The 15,932-nt window shown below is 41.1% G+C and overlaps 1 protein-coding gene across 14 annotated transcripts in view; it reads left to right on the top strand.

Annotated features, from left to right (window-relative positions):
• Positions 1 to 15,932, top strand: part of KDM5A (lysine demethylase 5A) — a 44,308-nt gene that overhangs the window by 5,824 nt on the left and 22,552 nt on the right. For 7 of the 14 annotated variants that reach the window (XR_014539013.1, XR_014539014.1, XR_014539016.1 and 4 more), the window contains exons 4-13: positions 1,239 to 1,409; positions 1,858 to 1,992; positions 6,628 to 6,733; positions 7,771 to 7,859; positions 9,344 to 9,502; positions 10,627 to 10,746; positions 12,324 to 12,482; positions 13,686 to 13,867; positions 14,737 to 14,899; positions 15,455 to 15,574. Coding sequence is in view for 8 of the 14 variants with exons in the window: in XM_083573677.1 (XP_083429803.1) it covers positions 1,239 to 1,409; positions 1,858 to 1,992; positions 6,628 to 6,733; positions 7,771 to 7,859; positions 9,344 to 9,502; positions 10,627 to 10,746; positions 12,324 to 12,482; positions 13,686 to 13,867; positions 14,737 to 14,899; positions 15,455 to 15,574 (1,404 nt within the window). In the remaining 6 variants the exon portion in view is untranslated. The remainder of the gene's footprint in view (positions 1 to 1,238; positions 1,410 to 1,857; positions 1,993 to 6,627; positions 6,734 to 7,770; positions 7,860 to 9,343; positions 9,503 to 10,626; positions 10,747 to 12,323; positions 12,483 to 13,685; positions 13,868 to 14,736; positions 14,900 to 15,454; positions 15,575 to 15,932) is intronic. The other 7 variants (XR_014539012.1, XR_014539015.1, XR_014539017.1 and 4 more) reach the window with 1 other exon arrangement.

Raw genomic sequence — 15,932 nt, 5'->3', positions numbered from 1 at the left:
TAAACCTGCCTTTCCAAAGCTGCACGTAGCATACAACTTATTTAAAGCCTGCAACCTTGGTATAATGCAAACCAATGGAAACAGCCTGGTTTCTGCCATAGCTGGGGATGAAGGGCCACTGGGAGGCTGCATCCCTCCCTCTCGGGGCATCATGGTAAGGGGCAGAACAACCTGATTCCTTTCATCAATTAGCGAAGGACTTGTTGGAACTGCTTTCCTTTCCCCCTCCTACCTTTTTCCCTTCTGTATTCTAACTATTGGATTGTGAGTCTGTGAACAGAGACTGATTTGTCTTTCAGTAATTGTGAAATGCTTAGAAAATGTTTAGTAACAGTAGTAGTAGTGCAGAGATTTCCAACTGTGCAATAGCACTTTTGGTCTCATGGCAGTTCATTTGTCAGCTGAATGCCTTCTCAAAAGTGCCTTGTCACCTCCCTGAATGCCAAGAAGGAAGAACACAGATTTGCGGCATGCACAGCTATGGGCCCTTTTGAGTGAGCTGAGTAGTATTTCACCACTCAGTGGCTTGTTAGATGTGAACTTGAACAAGTAGAAAGCTGTACATATCCAGGGAAGGGAATTTTACAATTGCCTTGTAATTCTGTTCAAATTTACTTGACAATTTAAGGGGAGGAGGAAATGTGGTGTTGGAGGAAGGCTCTCTGGGCCTGATGCTGACCGTATTACTCTCATGGCATCTTCTTCAAGGCAAATAAACACTGGTTTAATCGAGCCATTGAAGGTCTAAATTGATAAGAATCAGTTAAGAATTGAATATAGCTGTGGCTGCCGCCTTCAACTTGAAAGAAGCAGACTGTTTTACCCCATGCAGTGATCTGTTGCCTTAAGACTCTTTCCTGGGAGTGTCTGCATAGCCACTATTCTCGATCTCCAGCTCTTCTGACTTCTGAACTGGACTGAACAGCAGGTTAAATTAATGCTTTTCATAAGATGGAAAGTCAAGTTTAGCAAACTGTTTCTGGCTGCTGTTAGTGAGTATCTGCTATTTCAAACATCTTTGGGAACTGCTTCTTGTCTGGTTTCAGGCATCCAAATTGTCTTTATGCATTAAGCTTTTGGAGCAAAAAATGAATTTGATTCTGCAGAACAACTATCCCCTTGTTATTAAGTAGAGGATCTGGTGAAGTTTTATATTTGGACTGTGACTTGTATGCTTTAAGAAACTTGTATGTAGCTTTCTAAAAAAAATAAATAAATCTGTTTTACTTTTATTTCAGATTGTTGCCAGCAAAGGAGGCTTTGAAGTGGTCACTAAAGAAAAGAAATGGTCTAAAGTTGCAAGTCGTCTTGGTTACTTACCAGGAAAGGCAACTGGCTCACTGCTGAAGTCACACTATGAACGGATCTTATATCCATATGAGCTTTTCCAGTCTGGTGTCAGCCTTATGGTGAGAGATGGCTTTGTTTGCAGGAGAGTAATATGAGATACAGTATGTTGCTTGTCTACTGTATACTAACACAAGGTTTTGTGCTCTTGTGCATTTGCCTCATGGAAACAAGTTGCTTATATCATGATCAAGAGAGATGTATTATACTGTGATCTGGTTTTGCGATGGTATCTACTTCTTTGTTTATGCTTGAGGTCAACCTTGATAGGATGAGGACTTTGTTGGAAAAGAATCAAACATGGGAAGGAATCTTTCCTTGGCTAGGCAGCAGCACTTGAGAAATCAGTTTTATTCAGTTTTCGTGGGTGACTCTGTCCAGATGACATTTGTAATGCAGTGTGTCATTGTTGGTAGCCCTTTCTCCCAGTAGTGCTGCTCATCTTGAAAACCAGAGTCTGCCATCCCAGATCCAACCAACCTGGTGTCCTTCTGTGCTCTGATTCTTTAGGGCATCCAAAAGCAAAACTTGGACCTTAAGGAAAAAGTGGAGGTTGAGGACCTCGGCATTGGTGCCCAGTCTCCCCCTAAGCAGGGTACAAGAGTGAACGTTGTGCTGAAGAGAACCAGACGTGTCAAGTCCCAGGTACCCAGATCACTTGGCCACAGTAGACAGAGTGCTTTAGTCTTTGCACCAGTGCAGATGCATTGGAAATGCAACAGCCTTTGTCCGGCCGTGGGGGCTCACTCAAAACTTCTCATGAGGAAGCCATCCTTTTAAAGATCAAAAGTGAGCGTGCTAGATAAAAACACTCACATTGTGCTGGCCTCACTAACGTTTCTCTCACTGAATAAGCCGACCATGTTAAGAGGAAAAAGACTTGTGTTCCTGCCAGCTTCTGAATTTTATATCAGTTAGAGCTGGTGGCTAAGCTGAGGAGTTCCTTGGGTTTCATTTGGACTGTGGCCTCGCCGTGTGGCCTTAAGCAAACCATTATCTCTTAACCTCAGCTCCCCACTTGCTGTAATACAAAGGTGATAAACTGGTCTACCTTACAGGATTGTTTATAAGAATGAATGAAATGCTTGTTTTGAGTATTCTTGAAAACTTAAAAGTCCTGTATAAATGCTTAGTATTGGTATGTATGAGGAGATTGGCTGATGCACACTAACACCAGCAGAACTAGTAGTTATGTAGGAACTTGGGTTCCGTTAATTTGTAGACAACCTTCTTTTTGTGTGTTGTGGTGGCCCAAAGTCTTCAGAATAGTCCTAACACTGAAGGGAAGAAATTGATTGTAGCAGTAAAGGCTTTCTAAGCACTGTCTACTTTAAAAATATAAGCTACTTTAAAAGCCCAATTCTTTTTTAACAGAGTGAAATAAATATATGAAAAATTGTAACTAGCATTGACAGCCTTTTTCTTTAATTGTTAAACTCTGTATGTTTAAAGTAAGTATTATTGATGTTTTGATTAATTAAAATATTTGTTACTTGTTCTTCACTGAAGCAGCAATCCTAAAGTGGGGAATGTAATAAGTTAAAACACAGCATATAAAACAAAGCACAATTAAAATTTTCATTACATCATTTAACAACTAAAAAAAAAATCTGCTACAATTATAACTCACCAGCCATATGCATCAGCATTCTGCTGGTACCAAAAACTCTCATAAGAGTGATTGCTCACAGGGGAGGTGGCCATAGCTCAGTTTAAAACATAAAAACACTAAGTTGCAGATACATTTGAGGATGATATAAATGATTATGCAAAAGGAGACTGAACAGGAAGGAGAGACACGTTCTGTACTTCATTGAACAAAACATTCTAGTAGCTTTTTGCTGGTTGGTCAGTTGGCTTTAAAGGAAAGTTAGCTTTTTGGTTAATCCTCTAACCTTTGCAAGTAAGTATGAAGTGACAATTATAGTTTAATTTTTTAGGCTAAATGATGCTGAAATAATAATTGAGGAGATGGTTTCTTGACTGAACTTGGAATAATTTGATGGGTTTTCTCTCTATGCCTGCACTTGGTACATTGTAGCTTGGCTATGCAGGGTTCCCAGGTATATTTGGTATGTCTGGTTTTTGCTTGCACTTTTCTACTTGCTCTGGTGCAGGTATGGGAATAGGGAGGGTTGTGCTAGCGCAACAGAAATATTCCACAAATATCAAGTGTCCTAAGAGTATCAAGTTAATACAGGGGTGGAAGAACTGGATGAAGCCAGTAGGCCATCCTTATTTTCTTTGCTCCATTCCCACAGGCCAAATTTGACTGGTTAGTGGGACTGCTGACCTGCCAGTTACCTGGCATCATAAGGACATTTGGTGACACATTTTTGCCTGTGCTTTGCCAGTCTTGACAGTCAACTACATATTTATCTGTGGATGTTGAGGCCAGAATGGCCTCAGAGGCCAAATAGGGGAGGCCTTGTGGAGCTTATTAGGATTACCGAAACAGTAATTTAAAAAAATATGTAATGTATGTAGAAGGCACATACATTCAAAGTACGTTTTCTATCTTTCTGACTAGTCCTTAGTAGTTTTGTAATCATGGTTTTTGCATAGATATATAGTATACAAGTCTCTTAAAGTTCAAATGAAATAACATTAGTTAGGTCTTGAAGACTTCAAGTGTAGTCTAGTGTGAAATTCTGAAAAATAAAAATGAAGATGGGGAGGAGTCTGGACAGTCAAAACAGAAATATCTTATTAAGACATCCCTTTAAAATTGATTTTGGTTTATAAGCCACAGTTACCAGAATTAAGTGTTTTGATAGAATAACTGAATTGCATTCCTGTATGTATAATTTCAGCCGTGAGCGTGAAAAACCCTCAGTATGAAGTGAAAAATAAAGGGCTACAGTATATCTAGCATTTGTCATACTCCACGTAGACTCATTGAAATTAATGGCATGACTAACTTGGCTCTAACTTGGATACAATACAAGTCAGAGTAGACCCACTGAAATCGCTGAACTTGGTTCATGTTGGTTGATTTTTTTCAGTGTGTCTGCTCAGAGTATGATTTGGTCATTGGGTGGTATCTGACTATGCAACAAATCCTAGGTTGAATCCAGACTTAGTTGTGCTCAGAATAGACCCATTGAGATCACTTGGGACTTGAGTATTATTACTAATTTAAGTCCCATTGACTTTGGTGAGTTTCCTCTAAGCACAACAAAGTCTGGATCCCCTATGTGTTTTCTGCAATCAAAACATGGAATAAAGTACTTTAAATGCTTGAGTAATACTACTACTGCTACTGTTGGTCTTGTTAACTGCGTGTGGATAATCACATTTGGTTTCTTTTTCCCTTCAAATCTTTAAGAAGGTTGAAACATATTTATTTTTGAGTCTTCCAAAGCAATTCTCATGGTTCATCTTGTTTTGCTGCTGTTTTTTTGGAATTGGATATGTAAATTAGCTAGACCATTCCCAGTAGTGTACTTTTGTGGAGTAGAGTGGCTTTCCCCAGACTCTGCTTAAATGCTTCCCTCCGGACCAACATTAAAAGTATTCTTGATCTTCTTTTTCAACTTCCCTGCTCTTAATGCAGTGTGGTTTGTAGCAAAGCGTATTTCTCTTGAAATGTGGATAAAATATATCTGGATGCAGATGGAATAGGCCTGTTTTGGTTCTTTAGATTGGCAGGGCCATTCTTACCAGTTTTGGAAACCCTATGAAATACTCAAAGCAGTTTATTCTGTAATTATATTGGAATCTTGGTACAGCTTTTTCAGTCCACAGCTTAGCATACAACTGTTCAGAAGACAAAAACCCCATTTTCAGAAACCTTACAGGGTTTTTACAAAATCTCTCCACATTGGGGCAGGTGCTACAATTGTGCATGTTCCAAATGAGATGCTTGCTCCCAACAAGGTCATTTGTGATTCACCTAGCTAAAACGCAATTTTAGTGCCAGCATAGCACAACAAAGGCATTCTTAAATGTGACCAAGAACAAGCTTTCAGGGTCATGCATACTCCATCATCTCTTCTGCTTAACTATGGTTAAGAGAGATGAAGGTGTGGCCTTAAAGACAATCTCCCATTAACCAGGGTTCATTTCCAAAATTTTGGTTAATGGTTCCACTTCTTAAGCAAGCCAGAAATCCTGATTTAAGAAACCTTAAAGTATGGAATCTGCTTAGCCTTAATTGCAATAAATGTTGGTGCCAGCATATCCCTGAACTGTGGTTGAGTAAGAAGGGAAGGTCTAGGGAGTGCGAGTTAATGCTCTCCATCACCTGATCACAGTTAAAAGGAACGTACAGTGCTTTGTTAAAGGCTAACTTTGAGGTAGACAGTATTGTTGAAGACATTACAATTAGCAATTGCTCATTTACAAGTTAAGCAAGATATGTAAAATGAAGAATCCCAATGAAATTTCTCTCTCACTCTATCTCTTTTTAAAACTGCATCTCACTTTCTACTTATTGACTTACGTTGTTCAGGCACTGCTGTGATCTCCATTCACTAAGAATCATTTCCCTTTTGAATTTTAAACAACTTGACAGGAACATGAGAGATACTATTTAGTGTTACAAAATTTAATTTGGAAATGTGAAAAAAATGATGATTTAGCCTGCTGAAAGATAAAGCATTTTCTGGATTTCTGAGGAACAGCAGATTGGACTGTTTTAATAAACACTAGAAATGTAGCAGAAGATGCATGATGGTTATAGATAAATGTTGCATGTGTCAAAAATTGAGACACGTACTGGAGAGCATCTAGGCCTGCAAGACTCAATCTCATTAACAAAGACAAATACTTAGTTTTATATTCTAATAGTATTTATTTCCTATAATTTATATACCGCTTGATTTTTATAAAACTCAAAGCAGATTGAATATGCATAATGAACTCTTATTCTTGTTCTTTATTGTTGGAACTGTCCTTTAATAACTAATGTGATAGGTTTTTATTCTTCATTACAAAACGATTTAAAAAGTGCATTAGCAGATGGTGTCAGTTAGTAGAAATGGGATAGTAAATATGATCTAATTTTAATTTTCTTCCTGCTTTTGACATTTTGCAGCTGGGTGCCATTCCAAGCAAGGTAAATTGTATTGATTATCTGAAATTTGTTACACATGATGATGGTAGAGATAAAAGCCACACTATCTTCCAAAGTATCTGCTCTTGGCAGTGACTGTGCAAAGACCAATGTCTGTGGAGCAGGAGTTAGCTCCAGCCCCATAACTCCTCTGGTCATCTACTGTGAGAGCAATTATATTCTGTGTAAATACTAATGGTGAGTTGATGTGATCTTGTTTTCAGGCAGAGGCAGGCGAGATGAGTAGAAACACGGAACTGAAGAAGCTCCAGATCTTTGGAGCAGGACCAAAGATGATGGGATTGGCTTTGGGAGCAAAAGAAAAAGAAGGTAAGCAGCAGCTTTGAGCCATTGCAATTAAAGCGGAGTGAGGCTATTGTTTTATTTTATTTTTTAAATTTCTATGACCATCCTTCATCTGAGGATCAAAGGTATGTTAACTTCTTCAACATAGAGTTTTGAGCCTGGTGGTTCATCATTTAGCTGCTGGGGCAAGGTGGTGACATGAGCATTTCCAAAAATTGTATAGCAGCTGCATGCCCATCCCATTGAGAACCTTTGGTAAGTTCCAGATGCAACAGAGTTTTATATATTTGTTAAAACTGGCACTACTAGAAGCCAGCATGAAATAAACTACTGTGGTACTTAGCTGAAACCTCAAGGGAACTTTGTGCCTTACAAATAATCGAACATGATATAGTTTAAAGATCTCACATGTCACTGTGATTCCTAGTTAAGTTTATGGGGGAAAGGATTTCAATGAAGGTGAGCCTTCTAGCCTACTAATGTGCATATTGTGGATATGCTGCTTATGAGCTAGTGAGATGCAGGCCAGATGGATCTTCCACATTTGCATGCCTGAGCAGTGTTCCCCCCCTTTTAAAAAAGGGGTGTTAGGAATATGCTTCCATCTGGTAAAATTTGTTTCGTGCACATTCCAGTTTTAAATAGGTTGTAACTGGGAACTTTGGAATGAAGGTTGTAAAGGTAAGAGAAGAATGTGTGATGGAGTTGATAGGATTAGTGGCCTTGAAGAGGTACCCAAGTCTCAGGAATCATATCAACGTCCTTCTGGTTTCCATTCCTTTGGTACAGATTGCTCACAGGCTTTAAAGTTCTGCTCTACAGCTATCGTGATAAATTTTGCTCACCTTAAACACAAAAGGTTTGGGCCCTTAAGATGCTACCAAGTTTTCCAATTCCATAGAGAAAACATTCTGTGGCTAGTTGTGCCATTGCAACCCAGTTAAGTGATGACTCCTTTGTTTACTGCTATGCATGCTTCGCTTGCTGCTCCATTCAGGACACCAGACTGACCCTGTGAAATCTTTGCAGAGACTATAACTAGTACAACATTCTCTCTCTAGATGAAGTACCTCGAAGGCGGAAAGGTACTAGGTCGGAGGCTTTTGGCATGCAGATGAGGCAGCGGAAAGGGGCCCTTTCTGTCAACTTTGTAAGTTTGCTCTTGAGCATCTGATATGTTGCTTCTTACCTGGCTTGGGGAAATGATGAATGAAGGGATAAGGAAGCAAAACACCTTCATTTTATTAAAATTGCTGGTAGTGTTGTAGTTTGGTTGAGAGCAACTTCTAATCCAGTCTGTAGTTGCAGAGGTTAATTCTTCTTCAGGCTACAGTTTGGAACTGTTTGCATTAACCTCATGAGAGAGGTCTACAAGATGAGAAATTTGAAATTTCAGGGTGTTTTCTGTTTGATCACAGTTAACATCTTGGATACTTGTTACCAAATAGTACCTCTACTAGTTTTTGAGACTATGCAATGCTATTCAGTCTCTTCCTGGCTTTATGCATTGTCTTTAAGCAAGACTGCTTGCAGTTGCCTATACAGAGAAAATCTGTGCTAATTGGAGAGCTGCCAGATCCTCATTATTGTGTCTATGCATTACAAGGAAGAAGCATGTGTACAATGGGTGTTTAAAAACAAGCTCCCTCCAGATTTTGTTTGGGTTTCAGAGTAACCTTGATGCATTCCAAGTGTTCCAATAGCAGAATGTGAGAAATTTGGGTCAATTAATGAGTCTTAATTATGTGACATCTCTAACATGTGTTAATTAGTATTAGGGAGATGATATCGCTGAATTTTACATAACTTTACATACTACACAACTGAGGATTATATTTAATGAGAGAATAGATGGTTTTTAGGGGGAAATGCAAAAAAGGTGCCTGGCTATAATCAGTGAGCCCAGGAATAATATTGGGTTGTGTATAGTAGTATTAACCACTGAATTTTGTTATTGGTAAGTCATACGTTGGAGGCGGATGGCGCTGTGGGTTAAACCACTGAGCCTAGGACTTCCCAATCAGAAGGTCGGCGGTTCGAATCCCCGTGACGGGGTGAGCTCCTGTTGCTCGGTCCCTGCTCCTGCCAACCTAGCAGTTCGAAAGCACGTCAAAGTGCAAGTAGATAAATAGGTACCACTCCGGCAGGAAGGTAAACGGCGTTTCCGTGCGCTGCTCTGGTTCGCCAGAAGCGGCTTAGTCATGCTGGCCACATGACCCGGAAGCTGTACGCCGGCTCCCTCGGCCAATAAAGCGAGATGAGCACTGCAACCCCAGAGTCGGTCACGACGACCTAATGGTCAGGGCTCCCTTTACCTTTACCTTTTAAGTCATACATTAATTTGCTTTTGTTAACTGTAGTTTGAAAATACAGCAAAAAATAAGCATAAAGATGAATTCCTCAACCAGAGATTCCCCATGCTGGCCAGTGCCCGGCAAATGCTATTCCAACCCTGTAAAGAGCCCGTGGCTTTCTTGGATGATGATTGACATCTTTCCTCTTTCCACTGGAGGCTTATTTAGAATCTTCTTGCGGAGGCCACTGCATGCAGCTACATTAGATGTAATGAAGGATTTGGGTTGGTTTGTCTTATGCATGGAAGACATGAAACTCAAGATGCTGTTTCCTGTATAGGTTGACCTATATGTCTGTCTGTTCTGTGGCCGGGGCAACAACGAGGACAAATTGTTGCTGTGTGATGGATGTGACGACAGCTACCACACTTTTTGCCTGATACCCCCTTTGCCTGATGTGCCCAAAGGTGACTGGAGATGCCCTAAATGCGTTGCTGAGGTACTTTGTTTTTGTTTTTGGCGTATTTGAAACATTGAGGCCACAAAACACTAGTGGTTCATCTAAGGTGGCCAGGTAAGAAAAGAGGATAGGACTTCTGTGTCATTTTAGTTGCATAGAATAGGAAATTTTGGAAACTGTAGCTTGGCATGTGAGCTACACTTGCTGAAATTCCTTCCCTCTTCAACTCAACTATTTAGGATTCAGGAATCTTGTCTTCTTTTTCATCTAGCTATCCAAGGTTTACCCCTTCTGAGGTGTAGAGGAGTTTTGTCCAGGAGACAAGGCTTCTTCGTTAACAGTAGGAAAATGCATCCGTTTTGAAGTTTGTAGTAGCTACAGTCAATTGTGGGTTGCTGAGACATAATAATAATAATAATAATAATAATAATAATAATAATAATAATAATAATAATTAATAATAATAATAATAATTAATAATAATTTATTATTTGTACCCCGCCCATCTGGCTGGGTTTCCCCAGCCACTCTGGGCGGCTTCCAGAGAAACCAAAAATACACTAAAATATCACACATTAAAAACTTCCCTGAACAGGGCTGCCTTAAGATGTCTTCTGAATGTCGGGTAATTGTTTATCGCTTTGACATCTGATGGGAGGGCGTATGTGATCTTTCATGATTCTTCCTATCTGGAAGGCGTTTCTGTGTAGGGACTTGATGATATTTGGAGAGGCCCTAAGTCCAGAAAACAGCTGAACAAGCTTCTGTCAGAGTTATTGCCTGTACAGCTGAGTTAGACACAGATTACTATTGAAAAGTGGAACCTGCTTTCAAATGGTCCTGCTCCAGATGTTTGTCGCATTCCAGGTTCACTGATGAGCTGTGTACAGCTTGCTGTGCTCTCTTCCTTGTCTTTCTCTCCCCAACAGCAGTGTACTGCAAAAGGCGCAGATACTCAGTATTTTGGGAAGCAAGTCCACTTGTCCACCAACACTGCTGCATGTGCTCATTGGCCTAAGTCAACTTACCTGGAGAGATAAAAAAACCGAAAGCTTAATATTTTCTTATATTTAGTTAAATGAAGGAACTTCATTCCATTTTTGCAGGATGCTCTGATTAAACTGCTTTCTGTGATGGCAAATAACACCTTTTCTCTTTTCTAGGAATGTAACAAACCACGTGAGGCCTTTGGATTTGAACAAGCTGTTCGAGAGTACACCCTTCAGAGCTTTGGTGAGATGGCAGATAACTTCAAGTCTGATTATTTCAACATGCCAGTCCACGTAAGTATGTAATATATGTTGCAGTCAAAGTGTTCTCACTAGTAGCCGGAAAACCTATAAGCAGTTCAGATTTGCCCACACAGCTTTGCTATTTAACTATTTTATAGGTTTTTTTTTTAAAAAATTCTTTTTATATTTTTGATGTTGCAGAATTTAGAATTCTGTCCTCTTCTGTAGAGATCTCAAGGATTGAGTTCACGGGACAAAAATGGGGGAATGTGTCTTAAGAGGCCAGAGAGCCCCAATGGAGTCCTTTTTCCTTCTCTACATCCATGGTAAAAATCTTGCATTTCAAAATGAAAGGAAAATGGATGCAGTTCAGGTGCCAAGCTCTTTAATATCCAGTTGGGCTTTTATTCTGGCAGCATTAGGAGTTGGATTTTGTCTTCAATTTTGAAAAAAATGTTTTCAGGTATTTTTATAAACACTCCATAGCAAGGTTGTTGTTTACTGACCACTGACCCATCTAGGCCAGAGATGACCTTCTATAACTGTCAGTGGTTCTCCTCAGGTCCCCAGACAGAATTCTTTCCCAGTCCTGTTGCTTCTTTAGGTATGTGGGGCTTACAACATGCAAAGCATGTTTAGTAGTACTAAACTACCATATTTACTCGAATGTAATGCACTCTTGTATGACCAAATTACGTTGCGAAAATTATGGTGCGCATTATTTGATGGCACATTAGATTTGATTGCAAGCTTGAAAAACACCTTTGACAAAGCAAATACTTTTTTTGGTTTCGTTTTTTTGCTAATTGAGGTGTGTGTTAGATTCAGTGGTGCATTAGATTTGCGTAAATACAGTATGTCCTTTCTTCTATCCCCTGCCACTCTTTGCCATTTTCGTGAATTGGCTTTAGTTGCTAGAAAAATGATAGATCATAAAAGGGATTATGAATCCTAATCATGATTGATCTTTTCTTATGCTGATGTCATCATTTATTTAAATTCAGATCCAACAAGAATGTTATAGAACAAAACATACAAAAATTATCTGCAACACCCACCTATCATTCTGTTTCCTATGAACCCTTGATCTGTGGTGAAAAAAGTAGCAGTAGCACTCTGTTGCTGCAAGAAAACAAGCACAGTGACTGATTCTCTCTGGTTGGTTTCCTCCAGATGTAGAATTTGAGCAGAGTAGCAGCATTTGTTATAATTCACAACCTAGCCTGAGTGCTTGTGTGGGTGCTTTCTCTCTCTCTCTCTCTCTCTCTCTCTCTCTCTCTCACATGCATACCCTTGCTTCCCTAGTGGGAAGAAGGGGAGCATTCAAGTGTGATTCCTCCCACTTTCACTGCACCTGTCCCCCCCCCCCTGTGTGGGGACACCCTGGCACTCCAGATGTTGTTGGAGTACAATTTCCATTTCCCCTGTGCTTTGGCCGTGCTGGTTAGGGAAAATTGAAGTCCAGTAGCTACCGGAACACCGCAAGTTCCTCAGCTCTGGTCTAGAGAGAAAAACGGCTTTAAATGTGGGTTTGGGAAAGCATTGAACATCAGTGAGGTGGTAAGTGCTGCTCCATGCCATTGACATGTAACCTGCTAGTTTTAAAGCTCTTCCCTCTGTGCTTTCAGATGGTTCCCACTGAGTTGGTGGAGAAGGAGTTCTGGCGACTTGTGAGCAGCATTGAGGAGGATGTAATTGTGGAGTATGGAGCCGACATTTCATCCAAGGACTTTGGAAGTGGTTTCCCTATAAAGGATGGCAGGCGAAAGCTGATGCCGGAAGAGGAGGTGTGGCTAGGATACACAATCTGCATGCACTTTAGAAAGCTGACTCTACATGTTATTAGGATTAATGTATTTGGGGGTATTTCAGTTTTGAGAGGCAACAGTTTTAACATACAGTTAACGTTCTTTCTGATATCTCTTGGCCCCAACTAGCATTGTGGACAGAAAGCTTGGGGCCAAGCCACTGCTGCTGATTTAGCTCAGCAGGCTGGCAGTGGTGCTGAACAGATATTTGTACCCTCTCCTTATTGCCCCTGCTCCTTATGGGGGGTGGCCCTATGGTGTCACTGAGTGCTGTGGAGTTCTTAGTCCAAATGAGTGTGCGTAGCTGTATGAATGACTTCATCCCTTATGCATGCATGTTGGATGCAGTATCACTAGCATGGAGGCACCAGCCAGTACATGTGTGTGCCCAGGAGTGCTTCCACCATCTGATGAATGGTGAGGATGGGTGGGATGTTAGGCAACTTACTTAGAGCCCCCCAACACTTTTATTGTTACTGGTTTAGCAACAAGTTGTAGGGGGATAAATGACACCTTTCACTGACTCCTCTTGCAGCAATGCCACTAGAAGTGGTAATTGGTGTTGTAAAGAGGCAAAAGGGGAGTGTTTAAACTTTTCCTGCTAGCTGAAACTCCCTTAGCTGTTTTTTTTAAACCTTCCTCTTCAGAGGGGGAGCATCTTACTGTATCCAGTCACAGTGGGGCTTGCTTCAGTGCCAATTGAACCCTGCTTGCAAAGGAGCAATTGGGAGCTTACTTGAAGCTCCCAATTATTCTTTTGTAGCCATGTCCTTGTCTTCCCCACACCTGGTGTCACATATGTCCCCAAATGTGGGGCAGGTGGATGTGGTTTGGGCAAATGGTGTCATGGGCCAAATTGTGGCCTGTGTCCATTTGAATTAGGTCCATGGGCTGGAGTTTCTAAACCCCTGCTGTAAGTGAAGGTTGGGCTGACCTGTGTAAGGGATGGAGGTCAGGTTTGCCGTCAGTACAGCCTCCCCACCCCATCCAGCCTCCCTGCCCCACCCCAGAGTTCAAGGGATGGTAAAGCACCTGCAGAACCTTATTTACTGCCTGAATGTGGCAGAGGATTATAACCAGTCTAGGAGGAGAGTGTAAAGAACTGGCTCTTGTCCTGTGTTAGGGTATATTAGTTGTCTTCTGGCCACTTCCTTTACAAACTCGTCTTTGTTCTTTTGGCAGGAGTATGCCCTTTCTGGTTGGAACCTCAACAACATGCCAGTCCTGGAACAATCTGTTCTTGCTCACATCAATGCTGATATTTCTGGCATGAAGGTGCCCTGGCTTTATGTGGGAATGTGCTTCTCTTCTTTCTGCTGGCACATTGAGGATCACTGGAGTTATTCCATCAACTACCTTCACTGGTATGGACCCCTGCCACATTGGGTGGGTGGGTGTGCATGCCCAGGTAGTGTCACCCTTATTTGCCTTATCTTTTCTAGAATGTTACACAAGTTCTCTGCTTAAGGGAGAAGAGCATTGAATACAATAATGAGTGTCCAGTAAGGGCGAAAGTAAGGGACACGGGTGGCACTGTGGTCTAAACCACAGAGCCTAGGGCTTGCCGATCGGAAGGTCGGCAGTTTGAATCCCCGCGACGGGGTGAGCTCCCGTTGTTCTGTCCCAGCTCCTGCCTACCTAGCAGTTCCAAAGCACATCAAGTGCAAGTAGATAAATAGGTACCGCTCCGGTGGGAACGTAAACGGCATTTCCGTGTGCTGCTCTGGTTCACCAGAAGCAGCTTAGTCATGCTGACCACATGACCCGGAAGCTGTCTGCAGACAAACACCGGCTCCCTCGACCTATAGAGCGAGATGAGCGTGCAACCCCAGAGTTGTCCGCAACTGGACCTTATGATCAGGGGTACCTTTACCTTTAGTGGGAAAAGACAGTTATTAATGAGGGAAGTTGGTATATGTCTAAGTTGCAAAACACTCCAAATAAGTGGGGTGGGCCAGAGTAATGTCTGTGAACCTCTTTAGTCAATTTCTGAACAATCATATGTTTCCCTGCCATTGCTCAGCATCCTCCTTGTTTGTGTATTACCTGAAGACCAGGCTTATACAGAAGTAGCTCATCCTTGACTTGAAGCATCTTGTTTTCCAGTTCAATTTATTCTTGGCAAACTTCTACTGCTTCTAGAAGATTGGGCCTATTTGTAGATTAGGGTTGGAAAATACGCCTCATGCTAGAATGTGCTTTCTTTGTGGTAATGGATGATATGTTTTGCTAGGGGAGAGCCAAAGACGTGGTATGGAGTGCCCTCCCATGCAGCAGAACAGCTGGAGGAAGTAATGCGAGAGCTTGCTCCTGAACTATTTGAGAATCAACCTGACCTTCTGCACCAGCTAGTAACCATCATGAACCCCAATGTGCTAATGGAGCATGGTGTGCCTGTAAGTTCTGCAGAACCTTTACCTGCCTATAGGTTACTCGTCTTGTGTCACGCAGAATGACTTGGAATAGCATTTTAAACAGTCTATAGATTCATTTCAATCCAGCTTCAGCCCTGATTATGAACTGAGATTGCTTTGGTAGGTCTGAAAAACTTGTGCCAGGAACTGGACTAGGAAGGTTTCCCAGTAGAATCTTACGTAGCTATCAACACCATAAACACTGACATCCTTCTAGCTTCTGTATATAGATTGTGTTCTAAATGCTTTTAACCCTTATCTAGGCAACTAGTGATTTCACTTGTAGATAGTGGAAAGATGCTCCTTTGGCGATATGCCCCAAGAGCCTTATGTAAAAAATTTGAGGTTTGAAAACCAGTTTCTTTGCAGCCTGCATCAGTTGGTAGATTCTATGAAGTGGTTGAGAAGGGAAAAGGTGATAGCATAGTTCATGCATGAATTACTAGTTACTACCAGCCATGTTAATCTCTGTTTCTGAAAGATGAATACGATAATGATGCTTTCTTTCCAAAATCTCTCACTTCTCACTGTCTCTAGGTGTATCGGACCAATCAGTGTGCTGGCGAATTTGTTGTGACTTTTCCACGTGCCTATCATTCTGGATTTAATCAAGGATACAATTTTGCTGAAGCTGTGAACTTCTGCACTGCTGACTGGGTCTGTATACATCTGGCATAACCTAGCTTTTCTCTTATCTGGGCACTGTCTGGTGCTATATATTAAAAGGCATCAAAGTAATACCCATCTGAAAAGGATTATTGTTTTGGTTACAGCTCAAGGTGCAGTTTTCTCTACATTGGGCAAAATACAGTTGTGGCTATTTAACTTTTTGCTGAGGAGGTTTGGCAGCTCTCCAATTTGCTTCTTGCCATTAGTATGGAACAAGCAACTTACTATAATAACCCTGTGGTGGTTTGGTATCCAAATACTAATATGCTGTTTACATTAGACAGGCATGTATTAAGACACCTCGTTAAAACTTCATTAAACCAGCATATCCAGATACATTGCTTAA

Source organism: Podarcis filfolensis, assembly GCF_964270895.1.
Source record: "Podarcis filfolensis genome assembly, chromosome: 10".
Classification (NCBI taxonomy): Eukaryota; Metazoa; Chordata; class Lepidosauria; order Squamata; family Lacertidae; genus Podarcis; species Podarcis filfolensis.
Note: the sequence above shows the minus strand (reverse complement) of the source record. Positions and strands in the feature narration are given on the sequence as shown.